The sequence below is a fragment of the Alternaria arborescens genome, assembly GCF_004154835.1.
Source record: "Alternaria arborescens strain FERA 675 chromosome Unknown contig_1, whole genome shotgun sequence".
NCBI classification, from domain to species: Eukaryota; Fungi; Ascomycota; class Dothideomycetes; order Pleosporales; family Pleosporaceae; genus Alternaria; species Alternaria arborescens.
This window is the reverse complement of record NW_021167856.1, coordinates 772213-797427: the sequence shown is the minus strand read 5'-3', so window position 1 is coordinate 797427 and position 25215 is coordinate 772213. Positions and strand designations below refer to the sequence as shown.

The window sequence follows — 25215 nt, the reverse complement described above, 5'->3', positions numbered from 1 at the left end:
GGGCTTTACAGCAGGATTCACAGTTTTGCCGTGAATAGAATTAATTATTAAAAAAGAGCGATCCAGCGCCAATAGTGTACTCAAACTAGAAACAAGAAATGAAAGCGTGAAGAAGAATCCTTCCGCAGCGAACTGACAAGAGAAGGAAAGAAGGTAGAGTATTGCAGCTGTGTCTACCTACCCACATATGAAGCACATCGTGCATCCGCTGTGGCGGGGCGATGCTAAGGAAGGTTAATCCAGGGTGCAGCAGCGTTGCCGCATTATCGAAACATCAAGACCCAACCAAGCAAAGTAGGCGAAGAAGTCGAAACAATGTCTGTGTCCATAGTCTGTCGAAAGCACAAGTTATTGCGTTCCGGATCAAACTCTTAAAGCCATAACGCGGATATGCTGTCGGCTGAACCATTAGAAGTCCTATCATCGGGATTTGGTATGAAGAAGCCATGCTTTGTTACGCCTGGCATGTGAGATGTGGTGGAGATGCAGAGTGGACAATTGTGCGGTACGCGAAACTGACACGAAACATTAACGTGCTGGTGTGCTAAGCCTTAGTTGGCCTAGCCACAAGATGCAACGTCTCGAACGGCATCATGCGAACCTGCGAACTGCAGTGCGAACACCCTGAAATAGTCACATGCATCTGCAGAGTGACTCCGTGTGGCGGTTCAGTTGGCGATATAGCGAGTGCTGAATAAGGCTGGCTTCGGAGTAATATGTCTCATGCGTGTCTATGCTGCAGGGGGTGATTAAGCCCCTACTACATATGGCAAAGGGTTCTAATTTTGTTCCAAATCTTCTTGATACTGAACTTCTCGGTCCCATACCTCAACCTTGGTAAATGGGCTTCTTAGCCAGTTGTTCAGCTCATGAAGGAAAAGCTTGCTGTTCTCTCTGCCAAGATATTCCGCCAAAAGATTCTCCGCGTGTCCGCTACTTGCCCTCAGATCTACCATTTTCAGGATAGAGACAATGTACGACAGCAAGAATTCAGCGTTGCTACTTGTTGTAACTGCATCGGAGGATGAAGCCTCAGACTCGGTGTGCAGGTAGGTAAAAACGCGGAGTTCGCGCCGAATCCAAGCACGTGCTTTCGACTGCAGTTCAGGCGAGTTTGCGATCAAACGGGGAGAAATGTCACTGTATCCTGAAAAGCGATTACTGCCGACATGCATCGAATACAGTTTCCTTCGGTACACGTCCCTGCGTCTGCGCAACGCAACATCTTCAATCGGCGGCGAATATGGGCGACGTGGGCCGCGTGGTCTGCTCGGCAGTCCGTAAGGTGCAAAAAGAGAGCCAGGTCGATCGGTGCGGCTATGAGAGGCATTTGCAGGTGGGTGGGTACGTTGAACAGTGTAGCTTTTGTAGTCGGTGGGAGAGCGCCAGTCGTACTGTACAGCTGCAACTTGTGCTTTGCCTGCGTTTATCGTCAGTAAGAATGTATTGTATGAGGAGGGGGTGCCTTACATAGCGGGCAGGTCGACCGTTGCTGCAACCAGGACACTAGACACACAAAGTCAAATGTGTAATGGTTGCATGGAGAGGCGATTGCCCTCTCTGTTACTGGAGAGAGACATATCACACAAGTGTCCTCCGAGTCGCCTTGAGTCGAGCCAGCCGTGCTTGCTGGCATGCGCTTCCTTGTCGTGCTGTCGGGCTGAGGAGATGAGGATATGGCCCTGATGATGAGCTCATCCCGTCGGGAGTGAGCTCGGGCCAACCAAAAGTGATCGCGACTTCCCTCCTCCAACGCAACCTGTTCGCTCGACATTCACCTTCCCGCCCGCAGCACGTGTCCAAGGGCGTGCAATTCGTCGCGCATCTCTTGTTTCACCCTGCAGCACATTCCTCGCGTTGAATGCTCATCTCCGCTATCAGACACGTCACTTTGCCCTCTATCCGACGCTCATTACCAGCTATGCTAGCAACTTCAACCCGGCCTGCTGTCGCCGGGCCAAATGGAAAGGCAACATACCACACTGTAACCGCGCTAAAGAGGTGGTCGTGTGACGAGAAAGAGCTACCTTCTGTATCTGACGTCAAGGCAATCCACATCTACGACTTCGACAATACGCGTATGTACATGGCGACTCTCCATCGCAACTAGAGCTGATATCTTGCAGTCTTCGCAAGTCCTCTGCCGAACAAGCAGCTATGGAACAGCGCGACCATAGGCCAGCTGGGATCACCCGACATGTTCCTCAACGGAGGCTGGTGGCACGACTCGAGCATTCTCGCGGCAACGGGCGAAGGCATCGACAAGGAAGAAGCGCGCGCATGGCAAGGCTGGTGGAATGAACAGATTGTCGAACTCGTCGAATCCTCCATGGCCCAGAAGGACGCGCTGAGCGTGCTTCTCACTGGAAGAGGAGAATCCGACTTCGCTGACCTCGTCAAGCGCATGGTTCGCAGCAAGCGATTAGACTTCGACATGGTCTGCCTGAAGCCCGCGATAGGCCCTGCAGGTCAGAAGTTCAGAAACACCATGGAATTCAAGCAAGAGTTGCTCAAGGACATTGTTTACACATACAAGGATGCAGAGAAGCTGAATATATACGAGGATCGCGTCAAGCATACCAAGGGCTTCCGCGACTTCTTCTTCCAGTTCAACGAAGACTTGCTGAGAGCGCAGAACCAGGCGTCGCGCCGGCCCATCACGACCGAAGTCATTCAGGTCCCGGAGAATGCCACACAACTCGACCCCGTCGCCGAAATCGCCGAAATCCAGAAGCTAATCAACGCACACAACATACAGGTCAAGTCAGGCAACGCTCCGCCCGGCACTCCGCCCTATCAGATCAAGAAGACTGTCTTCTACACCGGCTACATGATTCCTTCTGACGTAACCGAGAAGTTGACATCTCTCGTCTCCTTGCCCCAGGGCGCACCGAGAGACGACATCCGATATCTCGCCAACAGCATACTCATCACACCGAAACCGTGTCCGAAGAGCATACTTGACAAGGTCGGCGGTATTGGAGCAAGGGTCAGGTGGAAGGTGACCGCCATCTCCTGCTTCGAGAACAAACTCTGGGCTGCGAGAGTTGAAGCTGTGCCTAAAGGGACCAAGTTCTATTCAGAGAACCCCGTACCCACGGTAGTCTTGGCTATTCGTAAAAATGGTCGGCCAGCAGATGCTGCACGAATTGTCAACTGGCATCCCGTACCCCAGGATCAGGCATTCGAGTTTGACAGCGTTGTGGGCGAAAAGCAAATGTTGCGCATTGAGGAAGAGACACCGAATGAAAGCGAGTATGAGAGCTACTTCCCCAACAAAGCTCATCGCAGAGAAGACCAGAACGGCCGTCACGACAACCGGCAAAATCACGGCCGAGGAGGTAGGGACAGAGACGACCGACCAGGTGGTTACCGTGGTGGCAACCGAGATCGCGGCCGTGGTAATAACAGGAACCCTTCGTACGGTCAAAGAGGAGGTGCCCGCGGCGGTAATCGGGGTGACCGTGGCGGCGGTGGTGGTGGTCGGGGACGCGGTCGTGGTGGTGGTGGACAGTACAGGAGTCTGGATGATGTCGACCACGGCTATGGAAACCGAAGCCATGATAACAATCCGGATGCCTTTTACTAAGCCCAGGCTGTACAATTGTCCAACTGGGGGAGTTCGGTCATGATAGTATGTACTGTTTAATAAGATACCCGGAATCGTTCAGCGCACACCAAGATTGCGTTGCTCTGACAGTCTACATTCACACCATTGATGGACACGAAGCTTTCAACACAACCTCGTTTCTACGCTCGTCGGACCGTGTCAGTGCACGACCTTCCGAAAAGGCCGAGGACGAGGCTGGCAATCGGCGATGACATTTTATCAACACCTTTCTGTAGAACCATTGGGCCACCCAACTCATCACCGATGCGACACGCTACACCTTCTTCAACCGTACCCAGAGTCGTATCAAGCCTAGTCTGTTGTTTTTTGTCTCTCGTGAGAATAATATGGGGATACGGGTGGGACACAATGCCCGAAGGAGGTGAATCGGCGATCGCATGCTGAGCTCCTAGGGTAAAACTTGATTGGGGTTTACCACGACATTGCTTGGGCGCATGGGCTTAGTAAAGCGGGGTGACTGCAGACTTTGGCGGTGTATAAGTATGTGAGAGTATGAGAGTTCAGGGTCGTTGAAAGACCCTGATCGTCGCTGGCCCATCGCTAGTATGACGTCTATCGTGGACTTCCTGTTTGGGTAATATTGGTAGCTTTTCAGAGTCATTACAACTACGGACCTCGAGGCCGTAAGTGATTGTCGCTCCTTCTCTTGGCGTGTTGCACCATACGGCCGTTTGTTTGCTCACTGTCCGTCGCTGACAATCCGACATCCACAGCTGTACCAGTCGAATCGGGTGCTTGCTTCACCCGTCATCTCCTGCCCAGAGTGTCAAAGTCATCGGATTGAAGAACACATCGATCTACGTCGCCCCTCCCCAGCCCTACTCGACCTACGTTGAAGCTCATCAAGACTTCCCGCCAGCTTGCAGAGTATCGGAGACACTCCTTCATGCTACAAGATGCCAGTTCGGAGTCGCGACATCACACCCCAGGCCCATCGTCCTCCACAGAGTAGAGCGAATTGACGCCTTCCACGTCCTCCATTAGCACGGGAACAAGATGTGTACAAAAGTTATCCTCAAGCACAGCACATGTCAACACGAGTTCTGGGTTAGGCGCAACTGCACACGCCATCCGGAGTGCGTTTTCCTTACTCAAGTCTACCGAGAGAGAGGTGGCGAATGCTGGGAATGCGATCCAGAGCAGGGACCGCCTGAAGCACTTTTTCCACGCGAAGTGAGCTGGCGAAGGGTTAAAAGCAAGGTCAGGGAAGGGGGTCCTGTCAGTGTTTGAAGCGTGGAAATGGTGTTATGTCCAGTGTGTAACTATCAACGTCTCATTCAACATATGCGTCGAATATTTGGACCGACTATGCAGATACCTCATCACTCAATCATATGTTCGTCAGATCGTATATCTACATTCTTCCAAGTAAAAAGGGACTCTGCATCTTCTCGCACTTTCTCCACACTGTCCTGTCACCTCCTTACCACCGATATCATCTGATCTAAGTTATCCAACACATTCACACTCATATTCACCGAACACCACCGAGTTCTCTTAACCCAAGCAATTTGAGAACCAATTACCAGCAAGATGTGCACACGCTTCGTCGTCAACTACCCATGCGGTCAGAATAGTTCACCCATATACAAGCTTCGAACGTCACATATGTAGAGAAACCGGCGGTATCGTAGTATAGTACTCCATCGATATGAATGGGAGATGCGATGCTCATCTTTGTGATGCGCAACAGCCAAGCACTGAGTGCAAGGAGCAAAGTAGAACTACAAGAGAGAGGAAGAGAGGTTGAGTGCACAGAGGTGAGCAGGTCGAAGCCGTTCAACGTCGAGACAAGAAGCGTACAGACGGCAGTAACCTTTGTCGGACATCCCGTTCCTTGTATACTGTCGAGGGTATACTTTCTCGAAGATAGGTAGCGACGTAATGGAAGGCACAATACAATAGCACAAACAGGCACGAGTGATTGGACAAGACGAGTTTTTTTCCCTTTCCACCCATATACCCATTCTATTCATTTCGTTGCCTTTGGTTTCATTCTATGTTAATCATACAAGCCAAGACACAACGCCATACCAATGCTGCGCCGTGAAAATGCCAGACCGCTAAAAAGGGTAACAGAGACGCGAATAGCTGGAAGCATTACGCAGATGCAAGAGCGAGAAAGCAAAAGCAAAAGCAAACATGCGTCGTAATGCAACGGTACAACATGCAAAAAAGAGAAGAGAGAGAACTAATCACTATCATCCCTTGCCCGTCCAGCCTGGCTTCCTTCAAAGTTCCTCATCCTGGTTGCATGGTTGTGGTTGATCATGCTGCGAATGGGATTCTTGCGTGCCGCACTAACCATGCTGGGTGTAGGAGGGTGTCTTGAGGCGTGGACACCACCGGTTCCATATTGCACTTCGTCAAAAAGGTTGTCGTACTGGCCTTGGGTCAGACTATCCTTTCTTGATGTCTTGGAAGGCTTTACAGGTCGGACAGTTGATACCTCACTAGGTTCAGAGATGATAGATGGTTTGGACTTGGAGGACCGCGAGGACCGGTGAGGGCGTGATGAATCCTCATCGTCGGCGGAGTCGGCCGATGTCTTCCGCGAGCGGTGGGAGCGGTGAGAGCGTTTTGATGACTTGCTGATGGACGACTCGTTGTCATCGTCATGCTTTTTACTGCGGGACGACTCTTTGTCATCGTCGTGCTTCTTACTACGAGACGAATCTTTGTCATCGCTATGCTTCTTGCTGCGATGGCTCACGGATGTCTCAGCGTCGTCGTCCTTCTTAGACTTATGGCTGCGATGGGAACGGTGCCTGCGTCGTGGACCATCGCCGATCTGAGAGATACTGTCGCTGGGAACGACAGTGTCAAGATCATCCTCGCTTACTTCTTCAATGTCAAGGTCGTCGATGAAGTCGTCATCGTCATCATCGTGCTTGGACTTGTCACGGCCCAGGATGCTGCTGACAATGGAAGCAGCCTTGGATGCAACCTTGGTGGGGGCCTTTGATGGAGCCTTCGATGCAGGGGCTGATGGAGAAGGCGATGAGCTACGCTCCTTGCGACTGCTACTACTGTGCTCTTTGTGCGAGCTATGTTTCGAAGATGAAGTGTGAGAGGACCTGGCCTTTGATCTGCCCGAGCTACTCTTGTCATCATCGTCAGCACGATCTGCCACGAACGATGAGATGAAAGAGCTAGGAGCTGCGCTATGTGCTTTCGAGACTACACTTTGAGGCTTGGACGATGGTCGTGGAGGCTTTGACGTTGTTGCGACACTTTCCGGCCTAGCAGTGGAGACAGTGCTTCTTGCCCTTTCAATCATCAGCAACTCAGGGCTGGTATTGGAGCGGTGAGCTGCCGTGAGCCTCGAAGGAGCCCTTGACGGGGCAGTAGAGTATGCAGGGGCATATTCGATTGCGAGTGGCTCTGCGATCTGCGTGCGAGGAGCCTCAAACTGAGACGGTGAGTAGTAGCTAGCGGGCGCAGCCTCGATTTGTCGTGGCACAGAAGTCCTAGGGATCTGGGAAGCGCGCGAATAGGATGATTGCGCGTCGTCTTCAATGCGGCGTGCTACTGGTACTACTGGCTGAGCAGGAGTTGGCGGTGCAGCGGTCTCGACAGGTGGTTGCGCGGGTTGTGGGTCCTGCTGGGGTGTCGGGGGTTGGGATGAGGCCTGAGCGAAGAAGCCAGCCGCAGTGTTGACCGCGTTTTTGGCGTCCATGAAGGCGCTGAAATCCGCCTCTTTCTTCGCACTATCTTTTTCGCTCCGCATGAATGCATATGTGACGGCTGCACCTGCAGCAGCTCCAAGTAATGTTCCGAGGATGTGCGTGGCCGCCCCACTGCTAGAGTCGGATTTCGTCGTCGTTTCGGGAACAGGAGCGACAGTGGGTGCAGAGGCGCTTCTGGCTACAGTCGGTGGCTTCGGAACAGCTGATTCGGCCGGTGGTGCCATTGGTGTTGCGCCAGCTCTCGAAGCACACGTGTGGGCACTGAAAATACTCGGGCTTTCCCGGAAGCTCTGCGAAACTGTCCTCGACCACGTGATGACCCGGCTGTGTTCGATAATGGTACCATCGTTTCTCATGTCTGGTCCATTTCGGTAGACGACCTCGATGCTGTTTCCGTCAAAGTCCAGGACTGCGGCATTGAAGTGACCGTCTTCCGCGCAACGAGAACCCGGTGACCCATTGGGACGTCCGCCGGCAGTTAGTGCAGCGGTATAGAAGTTCCGGACCGCAGTCGTGCTAGGTGCGGTGAATGCGATGTGTGCTGCGCCGGCCCTTACACTACTGAGCTGTCAGTTGCGGTGTGCCTGGTGATCATTTGTGGTACTGACCCAGACGTTTCTTGGCAGAGATAGAAATCGGCATCATGAATTCCGAGACCAATTTGGTTGCCAAATTGGCCAATGTAGCGGTAGCCCAGTGGTTGAAGCGCAGAGAGAAAGAATGACGTTGACGTTGGAAGATGCGATACCGTGAGACCAATGTGGGAGACGGGCATTGCTGAACAGCGGTGAACAAAAACAAGAACGACAGGACGCGGACAAAGCAATCGCCGAGAGGAGAGTCAAGAAGGAAACAAGATATGAATATGCACACGATCAGGTTTGAACGTGTTAGAGCGGTTGGAGATGTATGGTGTGAGTAGGGAGGGCAAGTATCGGTACGGCCTCGAGGTTTATATCATAAACCCCGTCCAGGTGCAGCGTCTCGATGCATCGTGAACCGAGTGGCAGGGCGTTCCATACCGTTGCGGGACACACCCTACTAGCACGCCCCACTGCTGCAGTTAGCTATCAAGGAGGTCGCTGTCAAGATGTTGTGATGCTGCCACATGTCCTGCGTCTGCAGCTAACAAATTTGTTAAAGTAAGCGAGGTGTCGGTGTATGACATTGGTCCTCGACGTCGGCCCGGAGCCGCGAGAGGTTTAAGTCGCCGCACGCCTCACATTGCGTACTGCGCTATAGTACATATGGACTCGTAGCATTCTGGTCGCTTGTCGCGTGCAACAGAGTATTTGCGGTCTGGACGCGCCACTTGTCGTCGTAACGCGCCATTGGACATGGCGTGACGTCGACACTGGGGCACCGTTCGCACAAGAACCAAGATGTTGCTGCAGTGAGGCTACGATCGCAGGCATCGTGGTAGATTCTTGGAGTCGCACCAAAAAGTCGGTAGGACTTGCCATGCTGTTGCTTTTTTCGATGTTTACGCGAGATCATCATGGGAGATCGGCGATGCGGCTCCATGTATAGATGCTACCCGTTGCCCTCCCGCCACATGCGCAGAATGCGATGAGTCCCTTCAGGGAAGCGTCTAACCTCATGAAGTATAGAATGAGCGAATAACCGGGTATATGCTTGAAAGAGGGGTTCAAGGGATTGTACTGCGAAGATGACGTGAAGTATACTTTTTTCATTCGCCAGATATGTCATTCCTGACACTGATGATCCTCCTGCTCAGAGTTCCTAGAGTGGATGAGGAGCCGCGATATCCTACAAGCTAGCTACTGACAGACACGTTTCGAAATCGAACGACAGGCCCTGATTAGACCCAGTGGTATGACACCGTACACAAGGCGCATACAGACTAGCGTACTGTGCTGACAGAATAAGATGAAAGAAAAACAGGAGGTGCGGGGTAGGTTGAGCTGCCCCGCGATCTTCAAAAGAAGATTGATTGTTGTGCGTTGAGCCAGAGTAGTTGTTTTGTTGTAAAAAAACCTCAAGCAGACGCCCAAAATCAGATGCAGTAGCGCACAGGCTGTAGATGTTGCGATCTAAGCCATGAACGTGTCCTGCAGCCTATAGGTCCTGGTTATTTTTCATCAATGTGCGGTCCGTGATCCGACTCGTCCGCCGTGAGTCAGTTGTTGCTTGTGGGCTAGCTGGCGTGTCCGGTATGGATAGGTCCAACCCTTGGTCGTGCTGCCGAACTAGAAGATGTTCCAAACGTCTTCCGCAGCATGGCAGAACTTACTGCATGCAACGCTGGCACTGAGGTTAAACTGGCTAATGGCGATGCTGTCGTCCTTGATGTGATCGGCAAAGTCGTCGTTGCCCTTGGCCATGGCACCTACGAAGACTGCAATGCTCTCGCCCTTGTTGAGGCCGCCAATGTAATCGCTGACACGTACGACCTCGGAGTCGAAGCTGAGCGTGACCTTGCGGCAGTTGGGGGGAAGGTGATCGGTAATGGGGTTCTTGATGACTTCGATGAGTTTTTCCTGGGATGACGTCGACCGGATCTGATGTCTGTGCAGGAGTTGGACCATGAGTCCAGCGAATCGCTTGAAGGTACGAGGAATGCGCACTGTAGGGCTGACCCTTATGAGCACATTCTTGGAGGTGTGGATGTAGATTTGGAGCTTGCCCGCCTTGTTGATTGGCGAGTCAAGCAATGTGAGCAGACACTGTAGCGCCACGTTAGCTGACGAACGCCCTTAGCCCCCTCTTGTACGCACTTGATGTGTGATGTCAGGCCGGGCCTCGCTGATATCGCGCCCCATCTTGCGCATTACGCCAATGTGATCGTCGCTGTTGAGCAGATTGTACTTGTCTTCGCGCGCGCCGGGGCCCCGACCGGTGCCATGTGACGCCTTGTAGGTCTCGAGAGTCGCATTGCACAGAACGACGATCAGGCGCTGCGTGTCTTTGTCGTTGGTCGGGATGGGGGCATGCTGCTCGGCGACTAGCTTGGGCAGCTCTGGGGGAGGCATTGATTGTGTTCCTGCGCGCGGTACCGTAGTGTCAGCGTTGTCGGCGATTGATAGTGAGCAAAGGCAATGGCGTCACCAAGAAATCCGCGGTCGACATACTTGCGCGCTTCTTTCCCCGCTCGGCTGAGTCTCGGGAGGTAGGTCTTTCTGTTGGCGAGTTGGACTCTTCGGATTTAGGGAGGGGAGCCATGTTGACGTATGGTGATAGACAAGTTACTCGAGTAACCTTGTACGACTCTGTGTGACGTTTGGCGCGAAAAGATTGGTCCAAGGCAGGGAAAAGCGAAGAAGTGATGAGTCGTTTATTCGGGTACCTGAGGATTAGCAATGGCTGCACGCACTTACACACCAGTATTGACGAAGTGTCTCTTGGTCGACGAGAAGAAAAAACGGTGGATATGCGGTAAGCTCGAGCAATGGCTGGGAACTACGCGCCCTATTTGTGCGAACTGTCGGTGAAAACAGCGTTTTTCCTTCGTCCAATCACAAACGGGCGAGCGGCATGATTACGTGAGAAACCCAACAATCCACCGACTTAGTCCTCATCACCAACTCGCCTATGCACCTTACCACGCAGAGTATAACAACGGGATGCACCAGCGTTGTGTTGGAAGCAGACAGCAAGCTGCTGCCTTAGTCATTGGCTATATGCGACGTGGTCGTCCATTATAGCGACGGTTGTTTGACTCGACGCCAGGTCGTTCGTTGGTCTGGGGAAATCCAGCGTCAAGCGAGGTCCGCAAGCGCAAGAGTATCCGAGGATGCGCAGTCAACTCGGCGTCAGTCACTGCTTACACCGACAACACCCGTGGCTTCGAGAGGAAGTGCTCCTTGCAAGTAATGTAAGCTCCCAGTCGGGCGTCGGAACGTTCTGCAACGAAAGCGTCTCACCATAGTCTCTTGGCCCGCCTTGCATTTGAAACAGTCACCATATCAGGCGGTCGCCTCACATCGAACATGCCTCTATACGCCATGCGTATGGCCTTTTCTGTAAACATCATGCGATCTGCCAAGGATACTAAGCGGTCAGGTCATGCGCGAAACGAGTCTGGTTTGGCCGTCGCGCTGCCGCCTGAGCGGCTCTGTGGTGGGTACATGAACGCTAACCGTCGCATTTTGCCCGTCCCTGTCGCTGTCATCCAACATCACGTCCTCTTTCCTTATTCCGATTCTTTCAAGTCGCAGGCGATATCTTTACACATTCTTTTGGTGGCAGCCGGCTGTCTTGATTCTGATCGTCATCGCAAGCTCGTAAACGCTCCGACAAAACAAATATTATTCCAGTTACCTCGGCCAATTCGACCGTTCGCAACCAAACAACTTCAATATGGCTTTCGAATGGCTTGCACCGATCCTTACGCCCGCCGCCCTGCGCTCCGTACAAGCTGACGGTCGACCTGTCATCACGCTCTTTCTTGTAGTCTTCGGTCTCTCAGTCTTCGGTGTCCTGATATGGTACGTCCACTTCGTCACATCCAAGATGTATCCGAAGAAGAAGGATCCAAATGCCAAGAAGGGCCCGTTGCTCGGCTTCATTAAGCGATAGATGGTGGAAGAGGGCGGAGGAGGGCACGCTGGGCCAGGCTTGAGACGAGCAGGATCCTGCCGATGGAGGACGACACGACCATCAAGAGAACAATTGCGACATTCATGTTCTGTCGCCAAGCGCAGTCTCGATCGAATCTACGACGAAACTACTCTGATCGGCAATGGTCTCCCTTCGATTCGCCACGGCGCGTTGTCTATCTTGCGGGAGGGTTGAAAGATGGATCAGACCTGTTACTACTTGTCGCAAATGGTGTTGACAGGCCACCGAGGAGCACGCGGGTTTCATATCTATGAGCGAATGACTTGCTATACTTTCAAAATTCAATATATAATTCTTACCCATCACAACCCGAATTCAAATATACACGAAAAACTGGAATGTATCTGCATTATAACACTGGTATTTGGTTCGATAACTTGTTCCACGCCATTCGTTATACAACCTCTTCCGAAGCTTGTCGGCACTCATGAGGTCCATCGGGGATTACAAGCCAATGACGTATGACCTACCCACTTTGGATAAGAATGCAGCAAGTACACGTATATACGAACAAACGGCTTATATCGGATTGCTTTTAATCATGTCACTAGATATGTGGGTGCCTTTGAGTGCTATAAAACCTGATGGAAGGCGAATAATATGATGCCACCACATAAGATACCAACACACGCTTAAGACAGTTATCATCATGTCTACTCAGTCTATACCATCAACATTGCCTCTACAAGGCAAGGTTGCTATAGTCACAGGCGCTTCGCGAGGAATTGGGGCTGGCTTGGCGTTAGAGCTGGCGCGAAGGGGAGCAAAAGTCAGTCCACCAACTTTGACCAAGTCAATCAAGCCGCTTACATATGTGACAGGTCACCCTCGTATACACATCTCCGAACAGCGGAAATCTAGCAGAAGAGATTGCCTCGAAGATCAAATTACTTGGCAATGGTAGCGATTCGAAAATCGTTCAAGCTGACCTCAAACAACTCGACGCACCTGAGAAGATCGTGTCGGCGACTAGAGAAGCGTTTGGTGATAAGATCGATATCCTCGTCAACAACGCTGGCGTTTTGTTTGACAGGTCCATCACGGCAACGACAGCAGAAGACTATTCCAGCATATTCGATGTCAACGTCCGCGCACCTCTCCTTCTCACAGCCGCCGTAGTGCCCCATCTACGTGCACCAGGCCGCATCATAAACATGTCGTCTATAGGTGCACGACTAGGTATCGCCAATCTGACTCTCTACACTGCATCCAAAGCAGCGATTGAAGGCGTGACCCGGAGCCTGGCACAAGAGCTAGGCATTGCAGGGCATACAGTAAACGCTGTGGCGCCGGGTCCCACAGAGTCGGAGATGTTGGACAGTGTACCAAAAGAGGTCGTGGATGTCCAGTTGAAGCAAACTGCTGTCGAGAGAAGAGTTGGCACTGCGGACGATATCGCAAGAATTGTGGCCTGGCTCTGTAGCGACGACGCGAAATGGGTTTCGGGTCAGACCATCTCCGCGAGCGGTGGTTTCCTGAAATTGTAAACGCGTCTGTCAATGTTTGGCAATAAAGCTTCTTGTTTGATATGGAAGCTTGAAGTGGATCTCATGGTGTCTGGGTTCTAAGACCGGAGATGTTTGGACGGGAATAGATCGGATTTAGTTGGTACACGGGCAAGCGACCGTTCAAACAAACATGCAGAATACAACCGAGCGAGTACACATTTGTGCGGAAGTCGATGACGCCACAACCGTTGGATGGTCGATATTTGAACATGCATGCTTAGGGGTTGTCTTCTTCAAATTGTGAAAAGAAACTGATATCAAGACTTCTTAGGTGGGCTTGAATAGTCGCAAGCTCCAGCCAAGACGTACGAGCAGCAGTGCATCCATCTCTTACAGCTGTCACTCTCAGCCATGCCGCAAGATTATCGTGCGCCATCGAAGCTTATGTCCAGATCCACATGGGAACGCGGTCGAAAGCCGTCGGAGGCTCGGAGCACAACGTGGAAGTCGTAAGGTGAGCTAGCATCGGCAGTTGAGCCTCAACGCACCGACCAGGGGCTGGATGGAGGCGCTTCACTCTAACGCACTAGGTTTTAGCCTACCACGTCCCAAACGCCTCTCAAACGCCTCGCTCTGCCATTTCGCATGGCGAAGACTAAGATGCATGGCCATTCACGTTTCAGAGCTGAAGCTTGGCATAGGCCTAGCCCTAGCCACGCCATCTCGCGTCCCTAATTGGCCATCATCCCGTTGCGATACGCGCTCGTAGACAGCGGATCTTACGGTGTCGCAGCTTTGCACTGCAGAGCCATGGAAGATGGTTCGACTTCTGCTACCGTTTCGCTCTTTGGGCCCTGGATTGCCCATCCTCCCGACTATCTGACGGACTGATACCCTTTACCCACTTCGCTAATGGCAAAGCTGACCTGACCTTGTCCTAACCCCCGTCGTCGGTGCCGCTTCTTCCTCTGTTCGCCGCAACGTTGGCTTATAGGCTTTTGTTTCCCCTACTCACCCCAAGACTCGATCGATTTCATGCCGGTGCTTCTTTAGCCGGGTGACTGAACGCCTCTTCTTGTACTATTTCTCTTCTTTTGTGCGGGCACTCTTAGTAAGTCACTTCATTCTTTTCCTAGGGCTTCTCGTGCTGGTGTGTCGCTGTCCCTGGTGGCTTCGATCTAACCTCTGCACAGATTACTTAGACACTCATTGAACTTGTTGCTCCACTTCGGCCAAATTCAGCAGGTCTGAAGATCATCGGCATCCACACCAGTCATTCAATTGCTGCTACATTCGCTCCACCCAGCAGCTATGTCGTACACCACCAGCCTCACAGGTCGCGAGCGGTCAAGATGGCCACCGCTGACGCGCATGCTCATGTCCGGAGAGATGTCGGACGAAAAGGCGCGAGAGTTGACCCGGAAAGAGAAATTTGACGTGTGGATGGTCAACGAGGGTTACCGAAGATTGTAGGTCACAGCACCAGGCCAAAGAAGCAAATCGACTAACGTACCAAGCTTTGTGTTCACCTTTGCGATATTGCACGTCATGGTCTTCGTCTTTGGTATGATGAACTATGGACTGAAGGATAACTCTATTGGTTCAAGGAATCGCTTTGGTCTGACCTTCCCCATTGCTCGTTCGGCCGCTCTGGTGCTCCACGTCGACGTCGCTTTCATCCTCTTTCCAGTATGCAGGAACCTAATTTCTATGGCCCGTCGTACGCCGTTGAACGACGTAATTCCTTTCGACAAGAACATTACCTTTCACAAGCTGGTGGCCTGGTCCATCGTGTTTTTCTCCTGGGTTCATACTATCGCCCATTGGAACAATCTCGCCCGATTTTCGGCAACGAACGACCTAGGATTTATGGGATTCATCCTAGCTAATCTTGCGACCGGACCTGGATGGAGTGGTTACGTCATGTTGATTGCGCTCAACGCGATCGCTATTACAGCTGCTGAGAAGGCTCGTCGCGCAAACTTTGAACGCTTCTGGTACATGCACCATCTGTTCATCATATTCTTCGTCTTCTGGTCGATCCATGGAGCCTTCTGTATGATTCAACCCGATTTTGCGCCTTTCTGCGATGGAATTGGTGTCTTCTGGGAGTACTGGATGTACGGTGGATTTGCCTACCTGGCTGAACGCATTGCCCGCGAAGTACGTGGACGACACAAGACGTACATCTCCAAGGTCATTCAGCATCCTAGCAACGTTTGCGAGGTCCAGATCAAGAAGGAGCATACCAAAACTCGTGCTGGACAGGTATGTCGCCTCCCTATTCGAACATGATCGTATGCTAACGACGACAGTACATCTTTTTGTGCTGCCCTGAAATCTCCATCTGGCAATACCACCCCTTTACACTTACCAGCGCACCTGAGGAAGACTACATCTCTGTGCACATTCGTATGGTCGGAAACTTCACCAAAGCCTTCGGTCAGGCCCTTGGTTGTAGCACGGAGAGGAAGCCCCCTGGCGAGAAGGGTGAGAAGGGCGGATCGAGCGAAGAGATCGCCTTGCGACAGATCCTCCCCCGAGTCTACATCGATGGTCCTTTCGGTTCCGCCTCTGAGGATGTGTTCAAGTTCGAAGTCGCCGTTCTCTGTGGTGCTGGTATTGGTGTTACACCTTTCGCCTCGATTCTCAAGAGTATTTGGTACCGCATGAACTACCCTCAGGGATCTCGCACAAGGCTAAGGAAGGTATACTTCTTCTGGATCTGCAGAGATTTCGGGTCGTTTGAATGGTTCAGGTCGCTGTTGCTGGCTATTGAGGCACAGGATATCGATGACCACATCGAGATCCATACCGTAAGTTTTATGCTCATCAGCGGCTCTTCGAAATGATGATTTACTAATCATCCCCATAGTACCTTACAGCAAAGATCAAGGCAGACGACGCGACAAACATCATGATCAATGACGCAAACGCTGAACAGGACGCCATCACCGGTCTCCGCGCTCCTACAAACTTCGGTCGACCCAACTGGGACATGATCTTCAAGTCCATCCGCAAGATCCACTCACCTGCCGAGGCTGGTGTCTTCTTCTGTGGCCCCAAGGGTCTTGGTTCTACGCTCCACGTCAAGTGCAACATGTACTCTGAGCCTGGCTTCAGTTTCGTATGGGGCAAGGAGAACTTCTAGATGCCATCACGAGTTTTGAAGAGCGAAAAATGGGGAGAAAGACGAAGGGGCTGGGGTTATACCATTTGCTATATTGAGAGCGAATTGTCACTTATTACTACGGTTGTACATAATTCGCTTGTCTCTTTACACTTTTGGTCTTTTTGTTTGTTAATCTTGAAAGCTGCAAGCGGCTAAAGACACATGTTCAAAGTCTACGATATCCCATAGAATTTCTAATGATGAAGAAAGAATGAATTCCATACGCAAGCGTCTCCACGGCCACACATCTTCGTACTTGCCAATCCAAAGATTAGCCTGATTGTACCCTGGCTCCCTCAGATTTCAGGCATCATACAATCCTACGTGTCCGTAATCACGCCACTCTCATTCATGCATCCAAGCCACCCAAACATCCCGAAACCCTGTGCGCCGCAACACTAAGATGAACTCCACATCGCCTCGGGTAACGGCAATGCTCGGACTCCGCGGGATCTACGCTTCATACCGAGCGATGGGTTTGGGATGGCCCTTGTCAGCGCGTAGCAATTCAGGGTGCAGAGCGGACGGTGTGACGCAAGGTCGGGAGAGGAGACGGTTGTCAAGCTTTGGGTGTCTCGGGAGCCAAGGGCTTGGGGTCTGAGCATGTAAAAGGCTCCAGAGACTAGGATTTGTATATGGGAACTACGTCTTATGCTGTCAGATGAATTGGATATGATGGTGTGCTACGCTAAGCTACAATCGTTTCTTCCATCCCTTCTCTAACCAGTTGTTGATTCCTACAAGTCCCTCTAGTTCTTTAACCCCCGGATTGATACCTTCGCCTACACTTATATCGTGAGCTCCAATAACCCATACGTTGTCCTTCTGCGCGAACTCTCTTGTGCGCAACATCGTGTTCACTGCTTGTTCTGGATCGGCGTGCATGCCTGACTTTGCATAAGGTGGCCTGGCAGTACGTTTCGGCTCTTTGAGCAGGTCCGGGTGATGATAACAGTCGCCGGCCAGCAGTGCAAAGGTGTGCTCGTTCTCATTGGAACCTGATGTCGTTCGCAGTAGCATCATCTGATGGCCCGATGAATGTCCTGGAGCGTCGATAATATACGCTGATCCATCCCCGAAAACATCGTATGCCCGATCAAAAGCGCCGATGCCGATCCACTCGGGCTTTTTGAGATCTACAGCAGCATATTTACCCTTTACCATACCTTCCATGACCTGACCTGCTCTCTTATCGCCTGCTTCTTTCAATATATCATCAGGCACAAAACTCTCTACAATCTTCCGGCTACCATCCACCGGCAAAGTCTCACTCAGCGTTGGAGCTTTTGGATCAGTCGGATAACCTGGAGTTCGATGTACAAGGTCAGCAAGTTTCTCACATGCAGTTCGCACATGGGAGATACCCACCAGGCCTTGCGTATGTACAGCATGTTGGTCCAACCCACATCTCTGCCTCTTCGAATCCAGCCTTAGCCCCATCGCCAACATGGTCAAAGTGCATGTGCGAAAAAATGACTGCCTTGACTTTCTCAGGTTGTTGATCAGCCGATCCATGCTCTTGCAGTATCTCTGCCGGTGACTTCGGTTCGCATTTGAAGTTCGGTAGAGTACCTTCCACAATAAGAGGGGGGAGGTTTTCAAGATCTTTTCGCATGCCTAGATCGAAAACGTATTTATTCCCGGTTGCGGCATGTTCGATGAGGAACACATAGTCTGGAGCATAAAATGTCTTCCTTTTTCTGCTCTCGTCATTGAAGTCTTCTGACTCTTGCGGCTTATCCGGACCGGGGAGCAAGACCATGTCCGTAGGGATGTGAAGACCGCCAGCTTGAATCAGATGGACTTTGCATGTTGCGGTGGAGGAAGGTATAGAATGCCATGGAATTCGGGTTGATGACTCTGACATGGCTACAGTGAAGATGAATTGCTGCTGGTTTTGGAAGCAGCTGTGCGAAATTGCTGTGTTGGAAGACGCTCAAGATGTTAAGCTAGTAAGACATGCCATTGTGTTGATGACGTCAACCGCATGAACACTAGTTTGCTGCTGCACATTGCTTAGAAGTTTGTCCAAAATTATCCTCAAGCTTGACGAAGCGTAAAATTTAGTGTATGGTCTAAATATATACACGATAACATCACATGCTCGAATGCTCCTCCTCGAGCCCATGTACTATCACGAGTACCTTTGCAGACTACACGGCACTGTTGTCTCCGCGTTCGTCTGTTGATCGATCAATACAACAGTGGTATCTCTACACATCCGTTCACCCTCTTCCACCCCAAAACTCCTCCTCAGCCCCCTTCTTTTCTCTGCACTCGTCACATTCGCCTTTGCCCTCTTCGTAAACTACTATCATCTCACTCAAGGGCACATAGCATCGCGCACCTCTACGTGAAGAATCTTGACATGCGCCACATGTTGTGTCTTTGTGTGTCGGCCACTGTACGAAGTCAGTGTATGTCTTGAACACAGTTCAAATTTTCATATCTCACCTCAGTCTCTAGGTTTGATTGCCTGGCACTGACAGGCCCGTTCGGGCGTTGATGTTCTGGTGTGTGAATAGGGGAAACGTGGCCGCATGTATACTTTGTAGGGCGGAGATGGCACATCTTGTTGTGTATCAAAGGTTTAGTATCGTATAAAGTTGTGTTGGTGTTTGGTTTTCGTCGGAGTTATGGCACGGTTGGTGAGCCGTGGGTTCAGTTGTGCTAAGACGGTGCTCTTGCTTATTGTTGAAGACTAAGAAGTGAGGAGTGCTAGAGTAAGGAGGTGAAGGAGTGAGTCGACATTTCTACAACTCGGCAGATTTGGGAGGGTTTGCATCCGTGTGAACGATCGTGGTCGCTCGGGCTCCTTCACAGCTTCAGTACCGCACATCAATTGGCGTAGCTGTAAGCGCTTTGTGACGCAGACTTGTGTGTTGTGAAAAGAATGCAACAGTGTTTATAGAATGTACTATGTGTATAACCCCAACAACAATCAGTGCCAAACGCCAGATCAAGTTCAATACAGCGTTCGCTCCATCCGCCTGCGCAAACAAGCCCAAAGCAGGACATGTACACTGGAGATGAAGGAATAGATATGCCAGCAAGCCAAGGCCTACTTGGCAAGGATCGGCGCCGCCTTTCCGGCTTTTTCTGCTGCGATGTTTGCAAGCTTTTGCAGTTTTTCGGCGCGTACTTGGCGGAAGTATCGGAAGAGGAGAATAAAGGATAACTCGATACGCTCTTTGGTCATCATGAGGAAACCTTGGACGAGCAGACCCTTGAGGATCTGGGGTCCGATACCCTTGAAGAGTGCTGCGGGACCTTCGTGTTGTATGATGTATTGCATAACTTCGGTGAAGGACTTGAAAGGCTTGCCATTCCTGGCTGGCGGGGGTTTTGATTGAAGCCCGACTTTTGCGACGATAAGGGGTTGTGTTGCGATTGTGGCAAGAGTCTTAGAAAGAGCCCCGATGACTAAAACCTGTTAGCAGCTTTACTTGAGCAATAGTAGTAGTCTTGACTTACGGAACGCCTCTAGGGGCTTCAGCGTCTTCTTCCCCGGGTACAAGACCTCCCGTAATCGCTGATAAGCTCCGTATGTGATGGAAGGGTTGACCACAAGCACCAGACTAGCCCTGAGACCTCTCCAGAGACCAGTCCAGCCATCTTCGCCATTGACCACGTCCATAGCCGTAGCGATCATTCCCTTGCGCTCTGCCTTGCTCATGGTCTGTTGCCTCGTCGTTACGACGGCGACTGGAATTGTGAAGAGCTGGGCGAGCGCTCCCGCAAGCGCTCCCAGAGAGAGCTCGACTGGGGTACTCGGTGATGCTTGGAGCGTGCGGTTCGCCATGTAGAGACTTCGTACAACAGTATACCAGTAGAAGTAGGCGAAGTTGGTCGATGCTACACCGAGCAGAGAGCCTCCTATGCCAGCATACAGTCCAGCCAAACCCTCTTCTGCAAAGACTTTTTGCAGCGCGTCGAGCGCACCATCGTAGTGTTCGCCATCGGCGGGATTGGCATCGTTCGAGTTGGGGGAGCGCTTGACCTGGACCTGTAGCCGCGTCTTGATCCTGAGGTGTTGTTAGTATTTCTCTCGGTTGCATACAATGTCTCAGAATATGTGCAACTTACAAGTCCAGGGGATAGACGAGCGTGTTCGCGATGACAGCACCGGCGGCGCCTGCGACAGCGTTACCCCATGGCGGTAGAGTCTCTACCTTGGACTGCCCGGCCATGGTAGTGGTGGTCGAGAAAAGTTGCTAAGGCTTGGCCTGAGTGTTGCGACTACGGAGAGCGTGACGGGCAGAAGGGTATGGTCGTGTGGAGGAAGCTATCGATTCTCACTATCTCATTATGACCGCGATAATCTGAGGACTGGAGATAGCAGCATCGGGGGTTAGAAAAAGCGGGCAGGGGACGTTCATGGTGCCCGCAACGCGATAGCGCTGTCGCATGCATGGCTGACCTCTCCCGAGGTTCCAGAGGCCGAGGTTCAGGGTCGGATGACGTCTTACCCTGCTCCATTGGGCCTTCCTTCACCGTCGCCATTGTTGATCGTTTCGGTGAGCGCAGGCAAGCCGCCGTGGGCTCGGCATACCTTACACGTGAATCAGAGACGTTTCGGCTCGTTCACCTGCTATGAACCTGCATTTCCTGCTGCAGCTGGCAGTCGCAACAGGCGGTTGGCAGGAACGTGCGTCGCGCTAAAACGCTCAGCTCCATTGCAAACAACAGAACACCATCACGACTTCTTGATGCGCCCTTGACTCAAGTCCCCCAAGTTAGTCGCATCGTTATGGCACGAAGCAAGTAGCTTCACTGTCCGCTAATCGTATTGGTCAAACTTCTTTAACCACACCCCGTTTCAGGCCACTCACGATGGCTGACCGGGCCGCTCAGCTTGAGGCTTGTAAAGCTGCTGCAAGCGTATGTGATACTCGCAACTAACCTCTCGTGGCAGTAACAAGTTCTTCATTGTAGCTCCAACTAATCAAGCTACCAGAACTACCGCTCCCAGCTTCAGACAGCCGCTACCAAAGATGAGGCGCTCACCCTGGCCATCAGTGTGGCTGAGAATCTAATGAAAGCGCTCAAACTGTCGTCGAATCCAGACGAAAGGAAACAAATTAAGGCCCAATGCGGAGAGATGATGAATGTTGCCGATCGCATCAAGAAAACAGAAACATGGACACCCTTAGTCGCACCACAGCCCTCAAATGCAAGAGACGAGCGGGTCGGTCGCTGGGCTGCCCAGGTCGCTGGAGGTACGACTCCCGGTACAGCCTTTGGAGACTCTACTACTCGTTCGAACACATCACGTGGTGATCTTTCTTCAACTACAGGGCCTGTCAGCGGTCCAGCAGCTTCAGGTAAATCGTCAGCTTCTTCTTCTTCATCAGCATTCATTCATCATTCAGATGTTTCTTCAACAGTTCCTTCTATCAAGCAAGCTATCTATGAAGATTCCATGCCACTTATTGATCTTTCGGATGATCCTGTTCCAGTCGACACACCAAGCGCAATCACTGATGTATGGCACGAAGATAGCTCAAACGCCAAGATTGGCCACGATCACCACACAAAAGACTATCACAATGTGGAACTAGATCCATCTGCGACGCCACACTTCCCTATTCCACAGCCTCAGCCGAAGGCACCTGCTCCGCAACCAGCGGACCTAACACCATCGACTGTACCCCACGCTCAGATACACAGGCTACGGGAGCCAGTTTCAAGCAGGAAGTTGCCCGCAAAAGAGAGCATCATCTTATTGAAGGCTTCCATAGTCAATGGCTTCAAGTTTCCGCCTTGGGACAAAATGCCATCTGCACATGAATTTACATCGGAAGAGGGCGTGGCTCCCTATACGTACATCACCCAATGCTCGAGAAGGGGGGTTTCAAGACACTGACAACAACAGGGACACCCGGGATCTGAGTCTGTCGCCATACCAGCAGCAATTCTTCTTGGGTTGGCTACGCGCCAAAGATGCTGTCCCGCCGCCCTCGCAGTTCCCCAATGGCAGGGCTGGCATCGGGCCTTTGATGTCCAGCACGAGGCCCCTAGATCTTGTACAGGATGCAGCTTCGGATTGCTCAGTGGTTACGAGCTTATGTGCTGGCATTGCTCGCTCTGAACGGGGTCACGACGAGGTTTGTCGTGCGGAAAGGTCAGCGTCTTTGGTACTAACTGCGACAGATGCTCACGAACAAGATATACCCATACGATAAGCACCTTGGAAAGCCAGTAGTCTCATCTAACGGCAAGTATATTGTACGGCTTAATTTCAATGGTTGTTGGAGAAAGGTGGTCATCGACGACAGGTTACCGGTATCGAGTACCCATCGGCTGCTGCATGTCATCGATCGCCGCAATCCAGCGCTCTTGTGGCCGGCATTACTCGAAAAAGCATATCTCAAGGTCCGCGGTGGCTACGATTTCCCTGGAAGCAGTTCATGCAGTGATCTTTGGGCGATGACCGGCTGGATACCAGAACAAGTGTTTTTGCAAGAGTAAGTTATTTCCTACTTCGTATCTACGTCTTACCATACTGAGTATTATAGGGCGGATACAGTTCCAGAGCAGCTATGGAAGCGTATATACAACGCTTTCATGTATGGCGATGTTCTGGTTACTGCAGGTACTGGGAAGATGTCGACTAGACAGGAGCGCGAACTCGGTCTTGAAGGCCAACACAGCTACGTCGTGCTGGATATGAAAGAGACGGATCATGACCGACTGTTGCTCATCAAGAACCCTTGGGTCGAAGGCAGTGGTTGGCGTGGCCCTCGTCCTTCGGCTGTGACGGCCATGGATGCGTCTGCGTCTATCTCCAGTGGTGGCTCTAGTAACAGCCTCGAGAGCTATCACAGGGACAGTGTTCCGACTCAGGATCGACCGCACCCAACGACGTTCTGGATCGGGCTTGAGCAGGTCATACAGCACTTCGAGAGCCTGTACCTGAACTGGAACCCTGGCCTATTCCAGTATCGACAGGATATTCATTTTGAATGGAATGTAGAGTCGTCGCCAGGCGGTTGCCTCGTTAAGCATCCACAATTCGCCTTTGTTTCTAAACACACCGGCCCCGTGTGGTTTCTCCTTAGTCGCCATTTCCGAGACACGACAGCAATTACCAAGGAAGAGTCAGATGCATTCAACGACGGGAGTATCCGCCCTGACTCTCAAGTCAACTCTAACGGAGATGCACCAAAGGGATACATGAGTATATCTATCTGTAATGGCCAGGGAGAACGACTATATATGAAAGATACTTACCTAGAGTCGAGCGACTACGTCACAACACCGCAGTGTCTTCTTCGCTGTGACACAGATGCGCACTCGACCTATACAGTGGTGATTGATCAAGATGACTTGCCTCCATCACTGTACAGCTTCTCCCTGTCAGCATTCGCAAATTCGCCAATCACACTGGAACAGGCAGCGCAGCGGTATCCCCTCCAGAAGATGGAGGAAGGCGCCTGGACGAGGCAGACGGCTGGCGGCGGCACAGACTCGTCGAAATATTTTGATAATCCTCAGTATTCGCTCACCGTTCGGGAATGTGGTTCACTAGCCATCCTGCTCACGAGTACGAACCACGAGCATCCCTTACATGTCAAGCTTGCGCTGGGACACGGAAAGAGATTATATCGTCTCCAGAGTCGCGATGTTCTGGCAGACTCGGGCGATCACCGCAGTGGATGTGTCTTAGCGGAGATTAAGGACCTTCAGCCGGGCTCCTACACAATCATTTGCTCGTTGTTTGAAGCTGGTCTGACTGGCGACTACCAACTCCGAGTTGACAGCACGAGCGAGGTAGTTTTGAAGCAAGTCCCACGCGATGGAGCAGGTCTCCTTTCAATGAAGCTCACTCCGGCCTGCTTCGGTGCCAACATACATAAAATTGCCGCGCCGTTGTGGCCTATGCGCTTGGCTTCGTATACCATCATCGCCAGATTCGCCAAGGCAACAAGTCCTCGTGCTATGGATTTGGGCAAGCTAGCGCGCAGCCCGCTTCGACTGAGTGTTGAAATTGGTCGGGGCCCAGAGCGCAAGTTCATCATCGCGAGCGAACAAGGAGAGTACTCGGATACTGCCACAGTTCGGTCCGAGAGTGTGAACATTGATCCGAAGCTCACGACGCAAGGCGATCTATGGCTTGTGTTGGATAGGTTGTCAGGCTCTGGTGGACCAGTAGAAGAATGGTACGAAGTAGAAATATACACGGACACGCCCAAGGCATGTGAAATTGGAGTCTGGCGGGAGTGGGACGACTGATGACTTCGCGACAACGCAAGGTACGATCAGGGACAGCGCGTAGGGGTGGACCGACGGTCATTTGCATTGTCGATCACAGCGATCGGTCATTAGTCGGTATGTCTGGAACTTTGGCGTCGTCGTGTGCACAGGTCGAAAACGAGCACGTCAGGCTGGAGCATCACACTTGAATTGGTGTAGTTCAGGTGTAGCACAGAATAGACGAGAAGTTCTTTTACACATGTCATGCGGTTCCACGGTTGTGAAGTAGGCTATTCGCGGTTGTGAAACGTGGTAGGGGTGAGAGTCGGTGGCGAGACTGCACCCAATCAAGCGATGCACGATCTGTCAATGCATGTCCCTATTGCGCGTTTCGACCTTGCAGCAGACGCGCAGGTTGGGATTAGAGAGGTACGATAACGGCAACGCTAAATAAAAGAACTCCAGCCCCTGCAAGTTGGAGATAACCGTCTTTCCGAC

The 25215-nt window shown here is 51.7% G+C and overlaps 10 protein-coding genes across 10 annotated transcripts; 5 read left to right on the top strand and 5 right to left on the bottom strand.

Annotated features, from left to right (window-relative positions):
• Positions 1 to 779: 779 nt before the first annotated feature.
• On the bottom strand, positions 780 to 1774 carry AA0111_g304 (hypothetical protein; the record flags this gene model as incomplete). The annotated part of the gene is made up of 2 exons (XM_028648879.1): positions 780 to 1420; positions 1471 to 1774. The coding sequence occupies 2 exons, from the start codon at positions 1772 to 1774 to the stop codon at positions 780 to 782; spliced, it is 945 nt and encodes a 314-aa protein (XP_028511893.1).
• A 147-nt stretch (positions 1775 to 1921) lies between these two features.
• AA0111_g303 (hypothetical protein) lies at positions 1922 to 3589 on the top strand (the record flags this gene model as incomplete). The annotated part of the gene is made up of 2 exons (XM_028648868.1): positions 1922 to 2078; positions 2127 to 3589. 2 exons carry the CDS (start codon positions 1922 to 1924, stop codon positions 3587 to 3589), a joined length of 1620 nt encoding a protein of 539 aa, XP_028511888.1.
• A 2233-nt stretch (positions 3590 to 5822) lies between these two features.
• Positions 5823 to 8095, bottom strand: AA0111_g302 (hypothetical protein; the record flags this gene model as incomplete). Its single annotated transcript, XM_028648857.1, has 2 exons — positions 5823 to 7878; positions 7929 to 8095. The coding sequence occupies 2 exons, from the start codon at positions 8093 to 8095 to the stop codon at positions 5823 to 5825; spliced, it is 2223 nt and encodes a 740-aa protein (XP_028511887.1).
• Positions 8096 to 9530: 1435 nt separating this feature from the next.
• AA0111_g301 (Ribosomal RNA small subunit methyltransferase) lies at positions 9531 to 10503 on the bottom strand (the record flags this gene model as incomplete). The annotated part of the gene is made up of 3 exons (XM_028648846.1): positions 9531 to 10007; positions 10059 to 10324; positions 10413 to 10503. The coding sequence occupies 3 exons, from the start codon at positions 10501 to 10503 to the stop codon at positions 9531 to 9533; spliced, it is 834 nt and encodes a 277-aa protein (XP_028511890.1).
• Positions 10504 to 11312: 809 nt separating this feature from the next.
• On the top strand, positions 11313 to 11859 carry AA0111_g300 (hypothetical protein; the record flags this gene model as incomplete). Its single annotated transcript, XM_028648835.1, has 2 exons — positions 11313 to 11404; positions 11598 to 11859. 2 exons carry the CDS (start codon positions 11313 to 11315, stop codon positions 11857 to 11859), a joined length of 354 nt encoding a protein of 117 aa, XP_028511889.1.
• A 691-nt stretch (positions 11860 to 12550) lies between these two features.
• On the top strand, positions 12551 to 13388 carry AA0111_g299 (hypothetical protein; the record flags this gene model as incomplete). Its single annotated transcript, XM_028648822.1, has 2 exons — positions 12551 to 12670; positions 12723 to 13388. The coding sequence occupies 2 exons, from the start codon at positions 12551 to 12553 to the stop codon at positions 13386 to 13388; spliced, it is 786 nt and encodes a 261-aa protein (XP_028511797.1).
• A 1272-nt stretch (positions 13389 to 14660) lies between these two features.
• Positions 14661 to 16500, top strand: AA0111_g298 (Superoxide-generating NADPH oxidase heavy chain subunit A; the record flags this gene model as incomplete). Its single annotated transcript, XM_028648811.1, has 4 exons — positions 14661 to 14818; positions 14867 to 15617; positions 15665 to 16165; positions 16225 to 16500. 4 exons carry the CDS (start codon positions 14661 to 14663, stop codon positions 16498 to 16500), a joined length of 1686 nt encoding a protein of 561 aa, XP_028511796.1.
• Positions 16501 to 17214: 714 nt separating this feature from the next.
• Positions 17215 to 18388, bottom strand: AA0111_g297 (hypothetical protein; the record flags this gene model as incomplete). The annotated part of the gene is made up of 2 exons (XM_028648800.1): positions 17215 to 17825; positions 17890 to 18388. 2 exons carry the CDS (start codon positions 18386 to 18388, stop codon positions 17215 to 17217), a joined length of 1110 nt encoding a protein of 369 aa, XP_028511886.1.
• A 1194-nt stretch (positions 18389 to 19582) lies between these two features.
• AA0111_g296 (hypothetical protein) lies at positions 19583 to 20711 on the bottom strand (the record flags this gene model as incomplete). The annotated part of the gene is made up of 3 exons (XM_028648789.1): positions 19583 to 19944; positions 19996 to 20546; positions 20608 to 20711. 3 exons carry the CDS (start codon positions 20709 to 20711, stop codon positions 19583 to 19585), a joined length of 1017 nt encoding a protein of 338 aa, XP_028511795.1.
• Positions 20712 to 21354: 643 nt separating this feature from the next.
• AA0111_g295 (Calpain-like protease palB/RIM13) lies at positions 21355 to 24756 on the top strand (the record flags this gene model as incomplete). The annotated part of the gene is made up of 5 exons (XM_028648778.1): positions 21355 to 21402; positions 21479 to 22344; positions 22397 to 22628; positions 22675 to 22988; positions 23040 to 24756. 5 exons carry the CDS (start codon positions 21355 to 21357, stop codon positions 24754 to 24756), a joined length of 3177 nt encoding a protein of 1058 aa, XP_028511885.1.
• Positions 24757 to 25215: the final 459 nt, after the last annotated feature.